Below are 23,792 nucleotides of genomic sequence, written 5' to 3' on the forward strand. Positions count from 1 at the left end.
TGTAAACCAAATGATTTTTATCAAAAGCACAATTATTTTTTAGTCATTTCTGAAAAATTGAAAAATAAATTTCTAAAAATTTTCCACTTTAATTAAAGTCTTAATAAAATCAAGACTTTTTGCTAGAAAATAAAAGTTTGTTTTTTAATTATTGTGATACAAATTCAAGAATAAGTTTAAAGTAACATTAAATATTATCGTCATTTTTCTGTATTTATAAACATTTAAATCAAATGGGTATAATGTTCCAATTTTATAGGCAAATATTAAACTTACTCAACTTATTTTTCAACTCAAATAAATAAGTTTTAGTTTTCATTAGTTTTTGAACTTAAATATATTAAAAGTGAAGCACTCTTCACTCAATTTCACTACTTGGCGTGTTGTGCTGTTGTATGATTGTCAATCACTCGGTCAGTCAGTCAGTCAATCAGTCAGTCAGTCATTCAGTCAGTGCAACATTGTTGAAGGTGCGAGTATTTGGCATTCTACTTGCGGCTTCTTAGCAATTTCCTCTTGCGGTTTAGTTGTAGTTGAGGTCGACAGAGAGAGAAAGAGAAAGAATAGTAGAAGTGAAAGAGAGATAGAAATACAGAAAAAGAGCGCGCACTATTGAAAAGGCATAAACAGGCAGAAGATAATCGCGAAATAATTGCGTTTGAGTTCAACGAACTCACGCATGTCATAAAAGCAAAAAAAAAATAGAAATAGAAATAACAAAACAACAAACAGAAAAAATATTAAATAAATAAATGACGCAAAAAAAGCAAAGTACGAAAAACTAATGGAGAACGAATGTAGATAAAAATATGCAAACACAGATAGCAACTAAACTCGGTTGAATATATATATAGAAATCATGCAAAATATATACTGTATATATGTGTATATATATGACTAGACAAAAGTGGAACACGGCAACAAAAAATTGTGATTAAATTTGGCGTGTGAGGCGTGTAACCAAGCAAATCAGCAAGCGATATAATTATTGCTCTTATTTTAATTGCTCAGCCGCACAAAAGGCTAACTGACCAATTGGCCAACACAAACACACACACACACACATACAGAGAGGGTCATCCCTGTGGTGTCAAGCCTTTTGTGTTGTTGTGTGTTTTTTTTTTGCCCAATTGCAAATTTCATTTTGCCAGCGAGTTATCCTTCAACTTTCGTCGAGCTGCGGTCATTGCTCCACAGCTGCACACAGAGCGTTCGTCACATGACCGCGCAGCAGAGCAGCAGCAGAGGAGAGAGGGGGAGAAGGAGAAGAGAAACGGCAGCCAGCAATTTTAAGGTTAACGCTGCTGCAGCGCCACCTAGCGGGTGGCGGTTAAACACTTTCGTTCCCCCCACACACAGAACACTGAAAGAGACACACACATACACATACATACACCCAAACACACACACACACACTGAGAGCGACACACACACACATACATGAATATATTCACTCAAACACACACACACACATAACTCGTAACCCCTAAATGGCGCTACACACACATACAAACCTAGCCACCCTCCTCTGCACTATCTTCACTCTCTCTCTCTCTCTTTCGTTCGCATCTCTCGCTACAAACCTGAGCTCTCATCCGGGCGCAGTTCAATGCACGTTAACTGGGTCAAAGCAAAGTGGACTACCTACCAACCCCCTTCCCCCTCTTCATACCTTCCCTTCCCACCCCTTGTCAACCCCCGCTCTCCCCCACAAGCTTCGCTTGCACACAGTTCGAAGCAACAGCAGCAAAAGTGAAACGTTTTGTCGAGTTCACTGCGAAAGCAAAAGAGACAGAGACAGAGATGAATAGAGTAAGCTATGGTGGGAGTGAGAAGGCAACTGTTTGGTGGGCTGACTGTTGGGGGTGGCAACTTGCTTTCGGTGTTCGGTGTTCTTTTTGTTTGACATGGCACAGGTGTCTTCCATTGCAATGCGCGCCAATTTTAGCACGTTGACAGTTCTCTTCTGTTCTGCTCTTTTTTTTTTTCTTCTTCTGTTGCTGCAGCTCACGGCACGCTTTGAGTTCATTGGACTGGTTAAAGGACAATTTGATTGTTGAATTCGCTCTGCTCCGCTTCTGCTGCTGCTTCTTCTTTCTCTTTCAATAGCTGGCAGAAGGTTGCGTGTGCTTCATGTTGAGCTATAGCTACAGATATGTTGTGTTGTGTATGTTGAGCTGTCAAAGAAAGTGCCAGAAAATGTCCAAAGCTATTATGAATTATTAATATTTGGTAATAGTTAAAAAGCTAAGGAAATACAAATATATATAAATGATAGTAAATTTAGTATATAAGAAAAAGAATATTTAATATTTGGAAATAGTTAAAAAGCTGAAGAATTACAATTTTATTTAAATAATAATATATTTTGCAAATAAAAATATTTCGAAATACTTATTTAGTAAATAGGAAAAAGAATTGGAAATATTTGAAAATAGTTAAGAAGCTAAAGAAATACAAATATATACAAATTGGAAAATCTCAACAAGTTTTATACAATATGAATTTTCTAAAGTTAAATAGCAAAAGAGTTAAAAATGAAATGTATAAATACAAAAAGACACCATAAAAACAATAATAAAATCAGAAATGTATTACAATAATGTATTATTAGAAAAATATAAAAAAAAGCTTTACATATTTAGTTATTCACACATTCTTTAACAATACGTTCAAAATATTAAACTACTCTTATAGTCAGGCTTATAAAAAAAGCATTCAATAAGTAAATAAAATATTGAAAAATATAGGTAAATAAAATAATGGTTTTACCATACTTAAAGCTATTAAATATTTCGAAGTCTGCACCTAATTTATAGAACTTTTCAAAAATGTTAATTCATATTTTAAAAGCGCATTAAAAGCCTGAATATGTTTTTAAACTTCTCTCTCATATTTAGAATATTTTTCGTTTATGTGTATTTGATATAAAATAAATATTTAAGAAAAAATATATTTATACCATATATAAATAATTTCAAATTCCATAATTCATTATAAGCGAAAGTTCATTAAAGCTTTCAGAAAAGCTTACGTTTGCCTAAACAATCAAGTGGTAAATTTTTTAAAAATAATTTAGCAAATATTTGCAATTTGTGTGCATACTTTCAAATTCCGAAATTTAGTATCAGCTAAAGCTCATTAAAGCTTATAAGGAAAGCTTTTCGTTTGCCTAATCAATCAGTTAAGTTGGTAAACTTTTTAAATAGTTTGCAAAGCTAATCACTCAATCATTTATCAGCTGCCAGATAGTGTTCCTCATTTGTTCACTTGTCAACCGCTGCCGCCCACCCACACACACACACACACTCTCTAATACACACTCACACACACATAGAGATAGACATTTGCATAGAACGCAGAACGAACGAAGTCGGCAATGCATTGTGCACACATTTGGCCAATTAAATACATTGCATTTCCTTCCTGAGGTCATTTCCTCTGCCCACGATTTGTTGCCGTTGTTGTTGTTGTTGTTGTTGCTGCAGCTTCGAGCTGGCGCTTTTCTAACTGTACAAAATCATGACACACACTCGCCAAGCCAATTCCTAGGCACACACACACAGCACATTGTCTGCCCTCCTCCTTCTCCACCCCTCTCCGCTCTTTCTCTCTTTGCTTCTCTAACGTTTATGCTTATGCAAAAATAAAAAATAAAAAAAAAGTTCTTTGGAGCAAGCAGAGTTTTTGCTGTGCGCCAAGTCAAAAGAGCGCTCCACTGGGGCACGCTCTCTCTCTCTCTCTATCTATCTCTCTCTGTCTTTCTCTCTCTGTCGCTTTTTCTGATTCAGCCTGTGCTGTTTCTTTAAGGTTATTTCAGTGCAATGTCCCCAATCGACAGTCTCCTTGGTTGCTTTGCTAAATTTGGGAGCTCAGCTGCACAACACTAAATGTCCCTGAACAGCATAGAAGAATGATAATAAAAGTAATATTCATATTAGATTTTTATTTGAATAGTTTATCAGATTAATATAAATTTTAATCACTTTTTAGTAGAAGCTTTTTCGGTATAATATTAATAATTATATTAATCCTTTTTAGGCGAAGCTTTTTCATTAAATGTTTTGTTAGGATATTTTACAAGATTAATATTCATTTTAATCACTCTTTAGTAAAAGCTCATTTAATATAATATAATATAATACAATTTATTAATACTTTTTAGGTCTTTCATTAGATTTTTTCTAGGCCACTTCACAATAATAATATTAATATTATTCCTTTCTAGACCAATTAATATCATTATAATTCATTTTAGTCTACATTTTTCATTAGGTAATATATTTATCAATATTATTGATAATAATAATCTTTCTTTTCAAAACTTTCCTATTTGATATTTGTTAGTACAGAAGGGAATAATAATATTAATATTGAATTATTTATGTGAATACCAAAATAATATTAATATTTTACCTTTTTAGTCAAAGACTTTTTATTAGATTTTTGCTAGGCTATTTTAAAACAATAATATTAAAATTATTCCTCTTTTGGAATAAGTTTTCTTCATATAATCATAATGCGAAATATTTCGTTTAAATCGGTGTCAGACTACGAAGACTTAACAACATTAATATTATTCCATTTAAGTTAAAACTTTTTCAATTTAATATTAATATTAATTATTTTTAGTTGAAGTTTTTTCAATAGTATAATAATATCATTAATAATCATTGTTAGCCAAAACATTTCCCTTAGATTTTCGTCAGTATCCCAGACCATAATAATATTAATATTAATCCCCTTTCTTTGCGAAACTTTTCCATTAGTTTGTTGTGTCCTTTGTCTTGCTTTGTCCTTAATCATTTATTGAACACTGTAATTACTTATCGATTTACTATCGCTGATTTGTTCACAAATATGAGTCAGTGATTAATGCCCACTTCGGGCAAACATAGCCCGAAAAATAGTGTTGTTGTTAGCCGCAATTTGCCACATGGAAATTAAGTATACGCCCCCCATACCACGTTCACTTGCCACACACACACACATACATACACACATATGAATGCAGGCGACCATGAGGCATGTTGAGTTGAATGAACTGAGCCGAGACAGCAGCAGCAGCAGAGGCAGAAGAAGAAGCAGCAGCAGCGACTGCAAAAGTGACGTCAATAAGCGCGAGGCCAAAGGGAATCACTTTGTATGGCAATGGGGTTGATGGGGTGGCGGTGGGTGGTGGGTGGCTGTTGGTTGTTGGTTTGTTGGTTGTGCTTTGCCTACGTGCGGCGTTGCATGATAACGACCACAATGCGAAGGAGTAGGCCGAGAAAGAGAGAAGCAGAAAGGCAGAGGAAGACATTTCAGTGTGGTTTGGTCAGGCAAAAGCAAATATCCTTGCAACGGGCAATGAACTTTGACCTAATTAAGGCGCAACTCCAAATCGACTCGTAATTTAGACAACAATTATTTATTGTTGTTTTTGTGGCTTTTGTCAACTAATTGCTGCCTCTATTGTGTGTGTGTGTTGAGTGTGTGTTTGCGTTTGTGTTTGTGTTTGTCTATTACCAATTCACATTCTGGCCAAGTCAGCAAAACATGACGAATGCTGAGTGAGCAGCAAAAAACAGCGACGCATTTGGTTCCGGGGATTTTGATGTCGTTGTCATCGTCTTGGACAACGGTTAGGCACGTGCTAATTGCTTACGCATTTGACGAGCCCTAAAATTGAACACGAAGAATACAGCACAAGGAACACACAAATAAAAAAATCAACTTTGAGCAGCTTTTTAATGCGCTTTAAGAGCTTAATTAAGCACATGATTAATCAAAAGACAGCTGAAAATAGCACTTCAAATGAGGGAATATGATATGACAAAAGATTTGATGAGCACCAACAGCTAAAAATAAAAAAGAAACATATAATATAGAGTAAAAGATACATTTTAGGGAATTTTATAGAGCTTTTAGATAAAGTATTCTCGGAAAAAGAATAAACTACAAAAATTGGCATAAACTTCAACTTAGATTAGCATAACTTAAAAGAAAACATGTTGTTGCCAGGCGCGAAGAACAAAATAATCCAAATTGATGGGAATATTTTAAGATCAGATAGAAAGAGCGAAGCAAAGAAGAAGCGAAAATATGGTAGCCTCTTGAGACTGAAGGCGATGCAGGTCAAGCATTCGGACAATTGGTTCAACAGGTAGACAGATATCGGCGTATATAGCTTAAGGCATGTGCTATAGTATTCATTCATAAGCGATCGCCATTGAGATCTCCCTCCCCCCAAAAATAACCCAAAACAATACACAAAATCATTTAACAAACAAACAATGAACTCTAATGCTTGTAAAAGAACATGGGGATCAATCGAGTGACGATGCGGGAGGGGAAAGAGAGGGGAGCAGGGCAACGCTTGGCTGCTTTGTGGGAGTACGCAACGTTGCCTAGCACACTTATACACTAACACACTTGCAAGCGCCATGCGTATGCACACTCACACACACACACACAGCTAGACGATTGTATGTGTGTGTGCTCGTAACGTGAAATGCTCTCACTTTCCTTTGAAACTTGTTATTCGCATTGCAGCTGCCAGCAGAGTTCATTCACATTTAGCATAGCAAAGCACAGCACACAGCACAGAGAGAGAGCACGAGAGAGCGAGCGTCGCACTGCGAGAGAGCGCACTCGTGCAGGTAATAGATGAAAAGAGAGCAGAGCAGAGTAGAAACGGGCACAGCTGTTCCCGAAAGTTCTTCTTGACTTGAGCCTCGTATTTTTTTTTTGCGGGGGCTGTGCGAGGCATTGAAATGAGTGCAAAAATTGTCGTTGAGTGAATGCTGCTCGAGTGCATTGAACTCGCGTTGGCTCGCACGCTTAGAGGTTTAAGATTTGTGTTTGCTATATTATTATTTATATTTTATAGTTTTCAATTATATAATGTGAAGCTACACCGCATTGCTGTCTTGCTGGCTGATGCAACTTTGCGCCCAAAATGTTAAGCTTAAGCTGCATTGCCAAAGATTTCCTTGAACGCATTTTAGCCATGTTGCCGCTACCACTGCAGCTGCCGCGCCGCGCCGTTGCAATTGCCGTTTTTGCCACTGCTGCACGCCCCCAGGCCAAGCCCATAACCATGCAGTTTTGTCCGTCTGAGGTTTCTGTGTCGTTGACCGACCGCCAGCTCAAATGAACTCCAAACGGCAACGAGCAGCAGCAGCAACAACAAATGGCTTAGGCAAAGGCTTGCAAACTGCAGCAGCAAACGAACAACAACAACAACAAATTCACATGCAAATGCATTGAGAGAGCGCCCAAGTAAATTGAGAGCGGCGCGCCATTGCATGAATGTTCGGCCTTTCGTTTGTTCGGCTCGTTTCGTGCGTTCGTTCGGCTCTCGCTGCTTCGTGTTTGCGTTCGTTCGTTTGTTCGTCACTGGCGCGCTCAACAGCTCCACATTTGGAGGTATTTGACCGAAAAGTAGGTCACGACAATGGTGAGGTTCGTTGAACTGAACTGCCAGTCAGCCAACCTCTGCTGACGTCGTCGTATTATGTTGACGTCGCAGTCGCTGCCGTTGTTTTTGTTGCTGTTTGGGGCTTTTTGGTTACGTAGCCTTCCAGCATGAGCGAGAGAGTAAGAGGGAGAGAGGGAGACTGCTGCTGCTGCTGCTGCTGCTGCTATTGTTGCCTTTGCGTTCGTTGTGTGTTTGTGCTTGTGTTTGTGTGTGTGGCCTCAAAAGACAAAAAGCAACAATGCGCCGAAATATTATTTAATATTATTAATAACGAGGCGTTAAATTGTTTGTAGTCCAGATTGTAATATGCACAACAATGGTCGCTATTAAATAATCGGGCTATCTCTCTCTCTCTCCCCTTCGCATAATTAGGGCAACACTTTATTTTTATTTAATAATTTGTTGTTGTCAGCGATTTAAAAATATCGATATGAAACTATAGTTTTAATGATTAATAGGTTAAGTTGGGGAAGCGTGTCGAATTCTAATCTATAGTAGGGAATAGTTGAGGCATGTTAAGAGCCCCTGTTCCAGATCTAAGATCCTCTTATGGCTGTCATATTTATTGATAGCGCTCGCCCCGCCCCCCTTCTCACGCCCCCACCAACAACATCCGTACACTCAATATCAATTAATCTTATTTGTCACTCATTTTTCAAAAGAAAACAAACAAAAAGAAACACACAAATATTTGAACTAAGCCAAAGCATCAAAAACTTCAGCCACCTACATGTGTATGCGTGTGTACGCGTGTGTTTGTGTATTGTTGTTGTTGCTGCTGTTATCAAACAAAGCTGATCAGTCAGGTGGCAGTAGCAGCAGCAGCAGCTACCTAAAATCTGCGTCGCGTAGGTGTTCCAAAAATTGTTTACAAGAACACAGAAACAACGAAAAAAAAAAATAAAATAAACGGCGCCCCCACCAAATGCAGCGACAGTAGCAACAACACTAACAACAACAGCAGCAGCCGCAGCAGCGGGCAGCGACAGCGACGTCTATTGTTAGCTGCCCGCGTTGACGTCGACGACGACGACGATAGCGTTGGAGTGAATGTCCTCAGTTGGTACATAAAAACAAAAACAATATGTGGCGCGAGGTTGCCACTGTCGAGAGAGCGAACATTCGACACAGAGAGAGAGAGAGCCGAAGGCGTGCCGAGCTTGAGCCGAAGCGCAGCGAGCAGCCATGAGTTGTTGGAGCTGTTGGCGCTGCTTTCATTCGCAAATTGCTCGTCGTTGGCAGCGGTTGTGCAGAGCAAGAAAAGCGCGCGAAACAGAAACAGTTGAAATTGAAACAGAATTCATTTCACGGCAACAGCAACAAAAAAAGAGCACACAGAACACGTTACAAACCAACCAAAAAACAACAAACAAAAAAGAATAATAATTATGATAAAGAGCAAACAACAAATAGTTTAATCTATAATCTAAATAAAATATATATATTATTTTTTAAATTGGTGCCAGAGAGTGAAGTGCAATAAGCTAAAAGAGAGCAAAAGACTTAGAAAAAGTATTTTGGCGCTAAAAAAAAGAAAGATAGAAAGAAAAGTTTAATATATTCATGTTGGTGAAGTGAAGCAACAACAACAACAACAACAACAACAACAACAACAACAACAACAACAACAAAATGTTCCTTATTAGCAAATTGTAGAGCAAAAAGCAACAGCAACAGTGTCATTTGTGCTACCAAAAAATATAAAAATTTAAATATATTCAAAAGAAAGAGAGCAAAGTTGCAATATTTAAACAAAAATGGTTTGTGCAATGGAACAACAACAACAGCAGCAGCCACAGCAGCAGCAGCAGCAACAGTTGCCACAGCAGCATGCCACAACAATTGTGCTGCTGACAACAGCCGGCAACAGCAACGTGCACATTGTTAGTGCACCACAGCAGCAACCACAGCAGCAGCAACAGCAACATCAACATCAGCAGCAGCAACAGATGAAAAGTCAGCAGCTGAAGCAGCAACATTCGGCCTTGGTCAAGTTGTTGGAGTCTGCACCGCTCAGCAAACAGCAGCAACAGCAACAACAACAGCAGCAACCTAGACAAATTGTTTACCTGCAACAGCAACAACAGCAACAGCAACGCAAAAGACTGAAAAACGAAGCAGTGCTGATAGCAGAACAACAACAGCAGCAACAGCAGCAACATCAGCCACAGCAACAGCTAACAACAACACCTGCAACATTAGTAAAGACAACCAGCAATCAACAGACAACAAATAGTATTAGTCAGCAGCAGCAGCAGATTGTGTTGTTGCTGCAGCAGCCAAGTGCAACAACAGCAACAGCAACCGCCACACCAACTGCAATTGCAAGTGCAACAGCAACTGCAACACCAAAGCCATGTGACGATCTAAATGCCAAAAATGACAGCATCGAGTCGGGCATCGATGAAGATTGTGCGAACAGCGACGATGAGCTGCAGCCAGCAACGAACAACAACAATGCTGGCGACACGACAGCAATGGTTGCTGCTGTCGATTATGAGCAATATCAATGCCCTTGGAAGAAAATACGCTATGCACGTGAGCTGAAGCAGCGTGAACTCAAACAGCAAACCGAGGAGACAACGGTTGCAACACCACCAGCAGCAGCAACAACAGTTGCAACAACGAAACCCACCTGCAATAACAGCAATAAGCTCAATCAACTGCATTGTGATAGTCCTTTTTCCGCGCAAACACACAAAGAAATTGCCAATTTGCTGCTGCAACAAACTCAGCAACAGCAACCAACACAGCAGCAACAGCAACTGCAGCAACAACAACAACAGCAGCAGCAGCAACAGCGACGCGACAGCTCCGACAGCAATTGCTCGCTGCTGAGCAACTCGAGTACGCAATCGCTGACGCATGGCATTGGCAATTATTGCACCTGCAACAACAACAACAACAACAGCAGCAGCAGCAGCGATGAAGAGTTGCAGCAGCAACAACTCGAGGATATGGAGGCCCAGGACTCGGGCTGCGATGATGAGCTGTGCGAACAGCATCATCAGCGTCTCGAGGCATCGCAGCTGAATTATTTGTGTCAAAAGTTTGACGAGAAGTTGGACACAGCGTTGAGCAACAACAGCAACAACAACAATTCGACTGCTGTTAAGGTGACAGCAGCCATTGAGGATGCGAGTGCCGATGTAATTAATTAACTTAGTCTAGTCATAACTACAATATTATATAATTATTATATTAACAATTTACTTATAATTATTTGTATTTTGTACTCTTTGCAGGGCTTCTTCCGTCGCTCCATACAGCAAAAGATTCAGTATCGGCCTTGCACCAAAAATCAACAGTGCAGCATTTTGAGGATCAATCGCAATCGTTGTCAGTATTGTCGACTGAAAAAGTGCATTGCCGTCGGCATGAGTCGTGATGGTGAGTAGCAAACATAATAATAATACGAATATAACTACTACAGATTAAGCGTATCCTCACACACACATACGAACACACACATTTGCCTAATCATAAAGAGAGTCAAGCTCAAATAGCAAAAACAACAACAACAGCCACTAAAACGAAACGAGACGAAACGAAACGAACTCAACGAAATGAAACGAAACGAAACACGAGCGACGACAAAAACGACAAACGACAAACGACTCGCGACGTTGAGTTCATTGACCAGCCATGAACGAAATTTTAGCTTAGCTGTGTACGTGTGTGTGTGAGTGAGTGTGAGTGTGCGTATGCTTGTGTGTGTATTGCGACATTTGTGAGACGAGCGCGCGCGATTTCACGGCAAAGTAAAAGTTGTTAGCTGCCTGCCCAGCAAAGCAAACACACACACACTCATACAAACACACACATGCTTTGTATATGTAAATTTGTTTAAACAAATTTCCAACACCCGCATGATAAATGGGAGCAGCAGCCGTCACAGCAAACTATACAACTGTGCGCCATTTCGAAATTGTGTTAAAGTTGAATGAACGCACTTAACCCAAATTCATAAGCAACAGCAGAGTGTGTGCTGTTGTTGCCTTCTCTCTCTCTCACACACTCGCTGCTGCTGCTGCTGGTTTATTAAATTTTGTAATAATTTGTTTAAATTAAACGCAAGTCCGGAACATTTTCTACAGGAAACAGCAGCAACAACAAATGTTCGTATCGATTATGAAAGCAAACAAAATCAAAATGCATAAAAATCACACACAAACACACGCACAACGTTCATTGACTTTTGTCTGTGGCGCTGCTTCTTCTTCTTCTTCTGCTTTTGCTATAATGGCAGCCATGTTGCTGCTGCTGCTGTCGAAAACGAAAGTGGTTCATGCATGGAGAAAGAGCGAGAAAGACAGAGACAGAGAGAGAGCTGCTTTGTAGGCAGCAAGCGCAGGCGCAGCGTGTGTTAAATAATACATATTTATGTGTGTGAGAGTTTGTGTTGTAATTGATGGATTAGATTTTGTATTTTAAGTTTTGAGTAGTGCGCAGAAAAAAAATAAATGCAGAGTAATTTTTTGATAGTTATGCTATTGTGATTAATTGATTAACACGCAACAAATGGCGAATCCTTGAACTAGTTCTACGCCAAATAATACTAATGCCAAAAAAACAAAAATGAAAAAATCTGAAAAAAAAAACGACCGCCATCAAAATAAACAGCAGCAGCGAACTCGAACTCGGCAACAGCAACAGCAACAAATTCGAATTGTTTATAATAAAAATGACCGTGTGCTATTTAAGCGCTGTCAACGCCGACGCTGACGTCGACTTCGCTGCTGCATTGGCTTGCCTTATCTTTCAAGGAAAATGAAATACACACACACTCACACACATACTCATACAGCAAGAGACGAACACATGTGGGCTGTTGTCGAATATTTACAGTTACGTGACCTAGAAATTGTTGCTGCCGAACCAACAGCAACAACAACAACAACAACACAAAAATGTTTAATTTATATCATTGTCGTGCATCTCACTCGCTCTCGTGCTCTCTTGCATTATAATGCTGTATGCAAAAAACTTTCACTTTTGTTCGTTGGCCATTTCGAAACACTTTCTTTTTGTGGCTTTCATAATTTCTTTTCATACTGTATGTAGTAATATTATTAGGCGCCATTTTGTTTGCCTTTGCGTTTGCGTTTGTCTTTGTGTGTGTGTTTGCCTATTGCAAAGACACGAAAATAAACGCAAGACGCCGTCAAAATGAAAACGAAACCGAAATTTAGCGCACACACACACAGACACTCGCTTGCACACGTACACACTTACACTCACTCGCCCCCCAAAAACGAACGAAACGAAGAAGAAAAAAAAAGCAACAACACGAGCCAGGCGACACCCGCTGCCTCTCTATCTCTCTCCTGCTCTTGCTCTCTTGACTTCGCTCCCCCACAAAACACACATATTCAGCCTCGACAGCAGCGTTCAGTTCATTGACCGACGAAACTGGGTCAACCAAAGCAGCGACGCAGCAGCAGCCGCAGCAGCAGCAGCAGTGAAGGTGCTTGAGTATGAGTGTGTCTGTGTGTGTGCAAGTTAACTTGATAGTAAACAAGCAGTTTTTTTTTTGTTATTTTACTCATTTTATTCGTTGACGTCGCCGCTGCTCATTTTGCATTTGCTTTTCAATTTGTGTTTTATTTGATATTTTTAGTTGTCGCACAGCAGGCATAGAAATGTTTGCAGTTATTTTATTTTTTATTTATTAGTTCTCACAGACAACATGTTTATTTTAATTGAAATGAACTTAAATTAGCGCGAGGTTAAGCAAATTGAAAGTAAATATGCATTCAAATCAAACTCAGACTCAACACAGCGCAAGATGCAAAGACAAAAAGACTGATTTTTACAGTTATGAAAGAGCGGGAGAGACAGAATTAGAAAAGCCCAAATAAATGCAGCTGTTAAATGAAGTAAATATTTTTGTAGACCAAACTAGAAAAACAAAAAAACACAAATGCTCCACAATTAGCTTTGTACATAAAAAATAATCAGACAATTGTCAATTATCGGAGGCAAAAAAAATACTTTTTTTTTTGTGTTTTGTAGTTGAATACGCAAGTGAGTGCGAGTGTGTGTGTGTGTGTGTGTGTATGAGCAGCAACTACAAACAGTAGCACTGACGCTGTCGTTGTTGTTGTTGTTGTCGCAATCATTATTATTTTGAGGCTACACACATACACACACACGCACACATAGAGCTTGCATGTAGATTTCGCCTTGTCGACGACGTTTTGCTGCTGCTGCGAGTGTTTTGAACTTTATTCAGGTCAATTACAAATACATTAAAATGCCACTGCTACACACACACACACAAATACATTCATATGTACATGCTCATAGCGAGGTGTTGACTAAAATAATATTGGAGGCTACAACGATTGGCCTGGGGTCGCATTGGATTATTGGGTTGGGGAGTCAAAGCTTCAAGTACAACATGCTAATCATGATGACGAACGACGATAATGAGCATTGAGCAGTGTATGTGTGTGTGGGAGAGCTTTGCAAATCTCAATGCAATTATATTTAAGGTGTGAGATAGAGCGAGAGACAACGATTATACAATTTTTGAGTTTGAGTTTGAGTTTGTTTCGCGTCATCAGTGAAATCATTGAACGCGTGACACGCATCATCAAAAACAACAACGACAAGTTTTCCTCTACCCGCTGTTACATAAAGAAGACGTGCGTCGCTTCACCTGTCTTACAAATTTGTCGCTTTGCTTTGCACGGTGAAATTGCACAAAAGAAAAGAGCGCGAAACAAAACTGCCGAAAGCAGCAGCAGCAGCAGCAGCAAACAAACGTAACAAACTTGTTTTACACGCCAAGCGACGTCGCAGCCGTCGTTGACGTTGACGTCGCCTACTACGCAAGTTGAACCTTCAAAAGGTTCATTTACCTCGAACGCCAAACGAACGTCAAACGAGCGCCAAAAACCGAACACCAAGCCGAACGCACACGAACTCTCGACACACACACACACACACAGCGAACGCCACATCAGCGGGACAGCGGGCAGCAAAAAAATGTACTTTCGCTTTTTCAATGCCTCGGCACCAAACTAGTTTCAAGCTCCAAGTGGTGCCGAGTCGAACCACAGCCAACATTGCTGCAATGGCCTGCTCTCAGCTCAGCTCAGTTGAGCTCAGCGCAGTTAAACGAGCAAGCGACCGACCGACCGACACACGTTGGAGTTCAACGACTCTTGTAAAATTTCTCGAAGGTTTCGCATTGCAACATCAGCGTCGCAACTTGTTCGACTGCAGTCGCAGTCGCTGCATTTGCATAGACAGCAGCCACACTCTGCACTCTCTCACAAATTGCTCGCTCTCTCGCATGCAAACTTGCACATGCATACTTTTGTGCTCTTTGTGTATGTGTGTGTGAGTGTGCTGAATGCTGTTCATTGCACTCGGCCTCATTTTGAGTGCGCGCTGCGCTTTTTCTTGCTGCAATTTTTGTTTTTGCACGATGACGATGAGTGAGCGAACAAACTGAGACTGTGTATGTGTGTGTGTGTGTGTGAGTGAGCAAGCATTTGTCGCCTTTGTTTGGCGAGTGCAGCGACTTTTATTTGGGTCAGGCACGGTCATTCGCCTCAGTTGCAGCGCTGTCGCTACGAGCAGCGCAGTCGCAGTCGCAGCTCTTGGTTGCCTTGGCGCGCATTTGATTTGAAAATAATTATGAAAAACTGCATTCAAAATGGCATTCCCTTGCAAATAGATTTATTTCATATGTAGCCTATATAATTTGGGTTACAATTTCACTTGCATTACGTAGCCGACGCATTGCACAAAACCAAAAAAAAAAAAAATAATTGCGACGCTCGAGGTTTTTTTTCTGCCTTTGTTTCGTTTTACGCTTTATTGATGAAAATATGAGAATGTATGCGTGTGTGTGTGTGTGTGTGTTCAATTGATGAGCGCGACCTTTTTATGCATTGGGAAATTAATAATTGTAATATGGCACAGGGTCCCCCCTTATTACGAAGATCGCCTTCAAAGTCTGACCTCCTGAGTTTTCGTGACCCACAAATTAAAATATACATTCCACCACAAACAATGCTTTCTTTTGTCACACACAATGAATAATGTATTTCGATTCCACGAAACAAAAACTCTTATGATGTCTTTAGTTGTGTGTCTTTCTTCACTTCGTTTTTATAGCTTTCTTCTTACACACACACACACAAAAAAACATTTCGTTGCGCCTTTCCGCATTTCTCGATCATATTGTAAACAACTTACGCAAGCGCCACAGAGCAACAAAAAACCAACAAAAAACAACAACAACTGTGTCGCTTTTTTACGTAAAGCAACGAACGAAGCATTGTGAATCACCCGAAACTAACAAACAACCGAAAGTAGGCCTACCTCTTGCTATCTCTTTCGCACTGCCTCTCTCTCGCTCCCGCATTAGCCGGTGCATTGAACTTTGCTTGAGTCATAAAAAAGCGCGACGCAGAGAAAACATAAACAAATGTTTTTTTTTCTTCGTCTGTTTCTTCTTCCTCCTCCTCCTCCTCCTCTTCTTCTTCTTCCACAATTAGCGCTCTTGCCGTAATACGGGAAGCCACATATAATAATAATAACAAGCGTAATAATCAACAAAAATCATAATCATAACAATAACAATTGCTATTCAATGTTCAATGTTCAATGGAGAAAGCAGCAAAGCAAAGCAAAGCAAAATTGCTCGCTGACAAACTGTCATTGCTACGACACCAAGTGAAAGTGAAATGTTGTTTTCACGACTTGTTAATTGGCTTTTAATTGTGGCCAACTGATGAGCTTGTTTATTATGACACTGCAACTGGTTTTCAAAACACTTCAAGATACATTTGTATCTTATGGTTGTTTTGCGACTCCCCATTCTGAAGTAATTACATATGTAGATACATTTAGTTTAAATCAAAGCTGCTTCACTCGAATTTTCGAGCATCTTTTTTTTTTTTGAGTTTATTATGCAATCAGTCGCCTCGCTTTGCTTTGCTTTGCTCCTACAGCAAGTTTATAGGCCTATTTACTACCTGTTTGTCTTCTCCAAAAAGAAATATATAAAATATTTCCACAGCACGCACGAGCAACAGCAACAACAACAACAATTTCTACTCGCAACTTTCACTTTTACTTTCGTGCGAATGAAATGTGAAGCAACAACAAACAACAACAACAACAACATTATTATGATTATTAAATTGGTTGTTGCTGGCGCTGTTTTTTTGTGTGTTTTTTTTTTTTTTCGACGTCGTTGTCGCCATTGTTTGCTTTTGGCCTCATTTCGCGGCAAGAGTTCAATGAACGTTTGTTTCTTCGACTGCCCGTCACTTCGTCTGTCTGTCCAGTGAGCAGCGAGCAGCTTGTGGCTCCTTCAAGTGGTTTGAAATGTGATGACGTTGTTGTTTTGTGTGAGCAGGCATTAGTTTGCATACAATTTGAATAATCAAATTGCGCTCGCATATGACTCAAACTCAAACACAACTGACTCAGCTGACCTCAATAATGTGTATCTTTGAGATACATTTTCAATGTGTGATTTGCGAATGATGTGTGTGGAAAAATGCACATCATTTATTTATGCATCTGTCCTTGACATAGCGATTACAAACTATGTTTTAGTTGCACCCACATTGATTGCATTGCCTTCAACAACAACAACAACAACTTTAAACGTGACTCAACAACAACAACAACAACAACAATGAAAAACTACTAAAAACGAGAGTCATAAACTAAGCAAAAGGCATTTTAACGACGCTCTAAACAAAATCGCTTTACAAAGCTGCATGCAAATAAATCTGCCAACTATGCGTATGCGTGATCTCTATTTTTTCTTTAGCTATGCACAATTGTTGCTGCAAAAGCTTCGCGAAAGCTCTAGCTACGTCTCTCTCTCTTAAGAGGCGCACAAAACTCAACACAGTGTGTTGAAAAGCTCGCTTAACGCTTAAGAGCTTTGCTAGCAAAGAGAGAAAAGAGAACTTGCGCTCTCTTTGCTTGAACTTTTGTGTTGTTGCTTTTGCTGTTTGCTTTTGGCGCCACGAGCATTGAACTTTCCACAAGATAAGATAAAGATAAATAGCTGGGAGCTTGAGCTTGTGTTGCAAGCTTATCAGTGCTTGAACTTGCAAAAATGCATCGACAATGACTGGCAGCAGCGTTTTTAAATTAGCATTGAGAGCGTGATTAATAAAAATGACATTTTTATATCAGAGCAATATTTGCATTTTACCCGTAATAATGTGCACTCATTGTATTCACAATTATTCATGAGTACAAGTCATGAGTTGTGTTATCACAGAACTCGCATCAACTGCGCTGCTTTGACGCTGCTTTGGTTTGTTGCCCCTCTACAAAATTACTCACAGAGCTTTAACACAACACACAACAGATGGCGCTCTCTTAGCAGCAAGCCAAGCGCGCGCTCTCGCTCTCGCTCTCACACTTGCACGCGCTCTCTTCTGCTTTTGTTTGGCGCCCGCTCTTTGGCGCTTAACATTGCGGGCGCTCTCACGCTCTCTTTCAGTCCGAGTTCGTTCGCTACCTTTCGGGGTATAATCGTAACGTGCTTTTGCTTTTGCAGTTAGTCGCGTTCGAGACCTTGTCGAGTTTTGTCATGTTAGCGAATTATTTGAACAGCAACCAAAGCAAACTTTATCACGATTCAATGTGTTTCAACGTCGTCGCCGCAAACAATTGCACATTCAATTAAATACCACAAATAAAAATAAATATATATAAACATAATAATAATATTATTGCTACAACTACTGAATGAATCAATTGTGCTAAACTCTGTTGTTAATGTGAAGAAAAATCGACCAGTCTCTCAATATCAAGCCACAGTTCCAGAACCAACCCAAACACACACGTTTCTTGGATTACGCGGTCAAAAAAAAAAATATTACAAAACATAATAAGAAATACAAGTTAAATACAAAAAATGAGCAATTCCAAAAATTATTGTTACAACTAAAATAAATATTTACAAGCAAAGAAAGTTCCTGCATGCAACAACTAGAAATTTAGAAAACAAACAAAAGTTTAAAAGTGCAACAAAACAAAAGAAGAAATTATCTGTTCAAAGTACCTGAAGGAATTTAACCAAAGCTTGCATGAAGAAAATTGTGTGTGCCAAAAGAAACCAAAACAAGCAAAACAAAACAAAATAAGTTTTAATGGAAATTGCAAGAAACGCAAATTAAATGCGCCCAGTGTGCAACAAAAAAAGCGAATCTCAAGCAGTGTATATGAGTGTGTGTGTGTGAGCAAATAAAGCTAAACTCAACTAAAGATTAATAAATAAATAAAACCACAAAAACAAAACAAAACAAACACACACAAAATGGCCGAAGAATTACCAATATTAAAAGGCATACTCAAAGGCAACGTTAACTATCACAATGCGCGTAAGTTTGAAAGAGATAGAAAACGAAACACAACAGTAAAATAAAATTGCATTTTGACTTTGCGCAGGCGCAACGCGAAAAAAGATCAAAAAGCAAATGGCAACTCTCTCGCTCGCTCTCTCTTCAATTTCTTCAGTAGCAAAGTTTTGGCATTTGCTAGACACACTTTTTACTTTTGTCTTTGCGTTTTGCGTTTGCGTTTGCTCTTGCGTTTTGTTTACCTTTTTGTTGTTGCTGTCGCTTTAAGCGCCATTGAAGTGCTGACCTCGTTTATACGCACACAACAATAATCAGTTGGTGTTGTTGTTGTTGCGGAAGAGCTTTAAACTTGAAATGAAACTTTAGTCGATGGTCGTTTTGCTTTTGCTTTTGCTATTTTCTAAAAAGCAACAAAAACGCAGAGCTCTGCGCTGCTCTCTTCATGTTTGACCAACTTTGCGGCGTCGAAAGTTGGCGCAGGCGTCGCAGTCGCCGCAGTCACTGTAGTTGTTGTTGCTCTCGCTCACTCGCTCTAATTTCTACGCGCAGTCGCAGCAGCTGTCTTTCATTTTCCATTTCGTTTGACCTGAATTTCGCTGCCTGGCAAGTGGGTCATTCATTCATTCGCGCAGTCACTCAGTCAGTACATCAAACGATTTCTCGACTGCTCGGCTGCTGTGTATGCGAGTGTGTGTGTGCATGTGTGTGTGTGTGGAAAAAGTAGCAGAAAAATCAGCAGCGAGCGCCTCGATTTTCTGTCTGCTGCTGTTTCACTTTTGTTACCGATTTGTGTTTAGTGTGTGTGTGTGCCAGTTTTTTAGCGTGTGAGTGAAATTTGTTGAAATTGTGTAGAAAACTGCATTTTGACATTGAAAAGTTGGTCAACCCTAAAGTTGAAACACTTTACGCGGCCAATTAGCGCCCATAAAACGCTTAAACGTTCAAACGTGACCAAAAACGTGTCTCTCTCTCTTTCTCTTTCTAACTTCATCTATGCATCTCTCTGCTGGCTCTTTGGGGAAATGTGAAAGTTCACCCACATACAAAAATTCGTTAGTGCAAATTAAAAATCTACAAAATGTGAACGCCGAGAAGAAAGAAGTCACAATAAAAAAGAGAAAGTATAGCAACAAGAAGTTGAACAGACAGCTGAGAGCTAAGCTGAGAGCAGACAATGACCCAGTTTAAAGGGTCTCGAACTCAAAACTCAATGCTGCTCTTGGCCAACTTCCTGCGTGACAACGACGGCAACAGAAGCAGCTGTTGTCGAGTCCTTGCACCTGTCTTTTTGCACTGACAGAAACACTTATAAAGCTAAGTGCTACAACACGCAAGGGTTGCATAGCAATGAGCTACGAACACCGTTTAGTTCTTGACATATTGTAATTTATTTAAATAAGCTACCATTTTGTATACATTATGCTAAATGCAGTACAACATTTTTTTATAATATGAAAATACTTGATGCAAGCTGTTTTCAAAATTTCAGTACTTACATATTGTTAAGATCTCTTTACAAGTTCCATCACACAGCTTTAACTCAATTTTCCCCCTTTTTGTGTCTTTTGTATTTTTGCAGCTGTGCGTTTTGGTCGCGTGCCGAAGCGTGAGAAGGCGCGCATTTTGGCCGCCATGCAGCAGAGCACACAGAATCGTGGCCAACAGCGCGCTCTGGCCACCGAGCTGGACGATCAGCCACGCCTACTCGCTGCTGTATTGAGGGCGCATCTGGAGACATGCGAGTTCACCAAGGAGAAGGTCTCCGCAATGCGTCAACGTGCCCGCGAGTGTCCATCGTACTCAATGCCAACATTGCTGGTGAGTTTCGAAATTCGAATGCAGATACGAACGTTTTTATCTTTAAGACTTGATCGAGTTTAGAGACCAAAGAGCAAGAGCAAGAGCTAGAGCGATGGCTAAAAAGGTTGAGTTGACGTGTAGGCGAATGTCAAGCACATTTCCGGGCACATTTATTGGCATGCAACAACAACAACAACAACAATAGCTAAACAACAACAACAAACTAGTTACTGGCATGTTACTCATACGCCAAGGTGAACTTGTTTGCATGATTCTAAACCAGGAAATCAACGGCATCGCACGTAGACGCGTCTACAGTCAGTCTTTCAGTCTTTCTGTCTTTGCTGTTCTGTTTAGCTTTTGTGGTGGCCATCACAAAACGTTGCAGGTCAAGTTCTTGATGGCCCTAAACACATTTTGTTGACTTTGGCCAACAATGTTGTTGTCAATGTCACATAAAATATATTTAAATTTTGATTGACAGCAGGCAGAGAAGTAATGATAAATGAGTTAGTTGTAAATGCCGCACAGTGGGGCAAAGTAGACTCCTTTTTTTTTTGTGTGTTAGTTGTGTGTGTTGAATTATCAGTGTGAACGATAAGGAAACCGAAACCACAGCTAAACGCGAAACGTGTTCCGACAACAACAACAACAACAAGAACAACAAAAACATTTCTAAAGCTCAAGGTCAAGCGTAGCGTCATTATAAATGGAAAAAACAAATAAACACACATACAGAAACACACGTATAGAATACTACATGGAAACAGCGAGTGAGAGCGAGTGGCAAAAAAAAGGATGATTAAGAATGAGTAGAACGAAGAGCTGGCAAAAGGGGGAAGAGTGAAAGGGGGTTGGGTAGGCAGACACATGTGGCGGCTGTTTAAATAAATTAAAATTAAATATTTAAAACAACAAAAATGACACATGTACAACGTGTACGTGTGTGTGTGTTGCTTTTTTCGGCTAATTATCAAGCAGTTGAGTTAATGAGCTTGCTGCGATAAGGTGCAATAGAGAAGGCGATAGTAAACAATGTGTGGCCATTGTCAAAGTCAAGTGCAAGGCTACAAGGCGATAGAGCAGTGCAGCAATATTTACAACGCCACAAAGAGAGCAGACAGGGATGAGAGAGAGCGTGAGCGTACGCAAGAAGAGAGCAAAGTGCGAGAGAGCGATCAGTCAGCGATGGCAACAACAGCGCCAAAAAGAATAATTTGCACATGTCTGCAGCGTAGAATCAAATCACAAGCACACACACAGACACACGCATACACCGACATACACTCATACAGGCGCATGCTTAGAATGCTCGCATGCGAGTCGCGAGACGACCTTGTGGCGAGTTATTTTTTAACCTTGGAATGAATGAAATGACTGTATGTGTGTGTGTGTGGGTTTCGCACATGTATTTGATACGATTATACAAATGAGTGCGCGGCACTGCCTGCTACGCTTATGTACTTTGTATATGAATAAACAATAATACATAATACATAAATATAAAGAAAGGCAAAATAAATTACGCAAAATTGAACACACACACACGCACACAAACACCCACACACACTTGCTTAAATGTCAGCGGTATGAGGAAGTAGACAACGGCACTTTTACGATGTGACGAAGAGAGCGCTAAGCAATTACAACAACCGATCACTTGTAAGTGCGCAAGCGAGAGCGAACGTAATTGCACTGCGTGTGTGTGTGTGCAAGCGAGTGCGCAATAGCAAAACACGAGTCGATGGCGCAATTCATTTTTAATAGTTGTTGTAGTCAGGTGGTTAGTTGGGTGGAAGGGCGCAAGAGAGCGACAGAGACAGAGAGAGAGGTGGAGGAGGCAAAATGTTTTGCTTATAAGGAAGCGACATTCTATGCTAAATTCCAATGAGTTATGACGAGAGACGAGGAAGTGTTTTTGCTCTAGCAAGGTGAAAAAAGGGGTTTTTGTTTTGTTGTTGTTGTTGTTGTGACATACAGACAAGTGCAATTGATGCTTGCATTGCAAAATAGATGCGAAACGTTGTAGAATGTATAATTTATGCACATTCTTTTGTGTGTGCTCTTGATTAGCGGCAGCCAAAATAGCAATTTCAATTGAAGGTCTTTGCTAAATAATACATCAGCATATATTTTGCGCAAAACTATTTCCGCTTTTGCGCAAAGCAAAACACACACAAAAATAAATAAGAATATTTTTATAACGACGTCAAAGCGCCGGCAACACAACAAAAAAAAAGAGGTGTAGAAAATAGAAAAGAAATTGTTATCGTTGTTGTTTTGCCGGCAGCCGGCAATGCTGTTGTTGTTGCTTTTGCTTGCACTTGACGAAGGCCAAGCGAAAAGAAGAAGAGCCCAGGCAGATGAAGAGGAACAAGAAGAAGAAGAGCACAAGTTTGGCAGGAGGCGGCCGGCATTTCGTTCAAGGTTAATCAGACAGTAGAATATTTAACGAAGAACGCAACTGAACGAAACATTGTGAAATGAAGCATAATGTTATAGCATAGGGGGGAGGGAGGGGGGTGCTCTGGGCTGACAGACACGTTCGCGCTTGTCTGGCGCGTGTGCATGTAACTGAAAACCCGGAAAGCGAAATGGCATAATAACATGAACAATGCTTGAAATAGACAAAACAACAACAACAACAACGAATCAGCAGTGGGGTCAACATGAGTAAGACCTGCCCAACTACCCCCCGTCCAGCACAGCAACAGCAACAGCAACGACAATCAGCAACAATAACAATAACAATAGCAAGAACAAAACGACACACACGCGCAGCAACAAAAAAGTAATAGGCAAAAGCAACGGAACCTTGAACTCTGGTTCGACGACCTTGGTGCTAATGTCAGCGACAGGCGACGAAAGCACAAAGCAACAGCAGCAGCAGCAGTAAAAAAAAACAAAACCAACACAGAAGGGAATAAGAGAGTAAGATAGAGAGAGCGGGAGAACGGGAGAGGCAGGCGAAAAAGCCGCCCCTAGAAACTAGAAAACTAGCAAAGGCGAAAGCTTCCAGCGTCAGAACGAGACAGTACTACACTACAGTAGCGAGAGAGTGCGCGCCTTAGTATGTGTGTGTGCGTGTGTGGGAGTGTGCGGAAGTAGAAAATAGTTATGTTTATTGATTGCAATGCGTGCGAGCGGGACAGCGAGTGAGTGATGACGCTGTCGTC

General features: G+C 40.1%; 1 protein-coding gene across 7 annotated transcripts in view; it reads left to right on the top strand.

Moving 5' to 3' along the window:
* The window catches only part of LOC133844402 (ecdysone-induced protein 75B, isoforms C/D), a 120,201-nt gene that overhangs the window by 90,993 nt on the left and 5,416 nt on the right, over window positions 1-23,792 (top strand). For 4 of the 7 annotated variants that reach the window (XM_062278356.1, XM_062278354.1, XM_062278359.1 and 1 more), the window contains 2 exons: window positions 10,708-10,852; window positions 20,396-20,634. In XM_062278356.1, coding sequence (XP_062134340.1) covers window positions 10,708-10,852; window positions 20,396-20,634 — 384 coding nt within the window. Of the gene's footprint in view, window positions 1-8,693; window positions 10,612-10,707; window positions 10,853-13,176; window positions 13,342-18,021; window positions 18,838-20,395; window positions 20,635-23,792 lie in introns of those variants that run through there. The other 3 variants (XM_062278357.1, XM_062278361.1, XM_062278360.1) reach the window with 3 other exon arrangements.

This window comes from Drosophila sulfurigaster, chromosome 3 (genome assembly GCF_023558435.1).
Source record: "Drosophila sulfurigaster albostrigata strain 15112-1811.04 chromosome 3, ASM2355843v2, whole genome shotgun sequence".
Taxonomy (NCBI): domain Eukaryota; kingdom Metazoa; phylum Arthropoda; class Insecta; order Diptera; family Drosophilidae; genus Drosophila; species Drosophila sulfurigaster.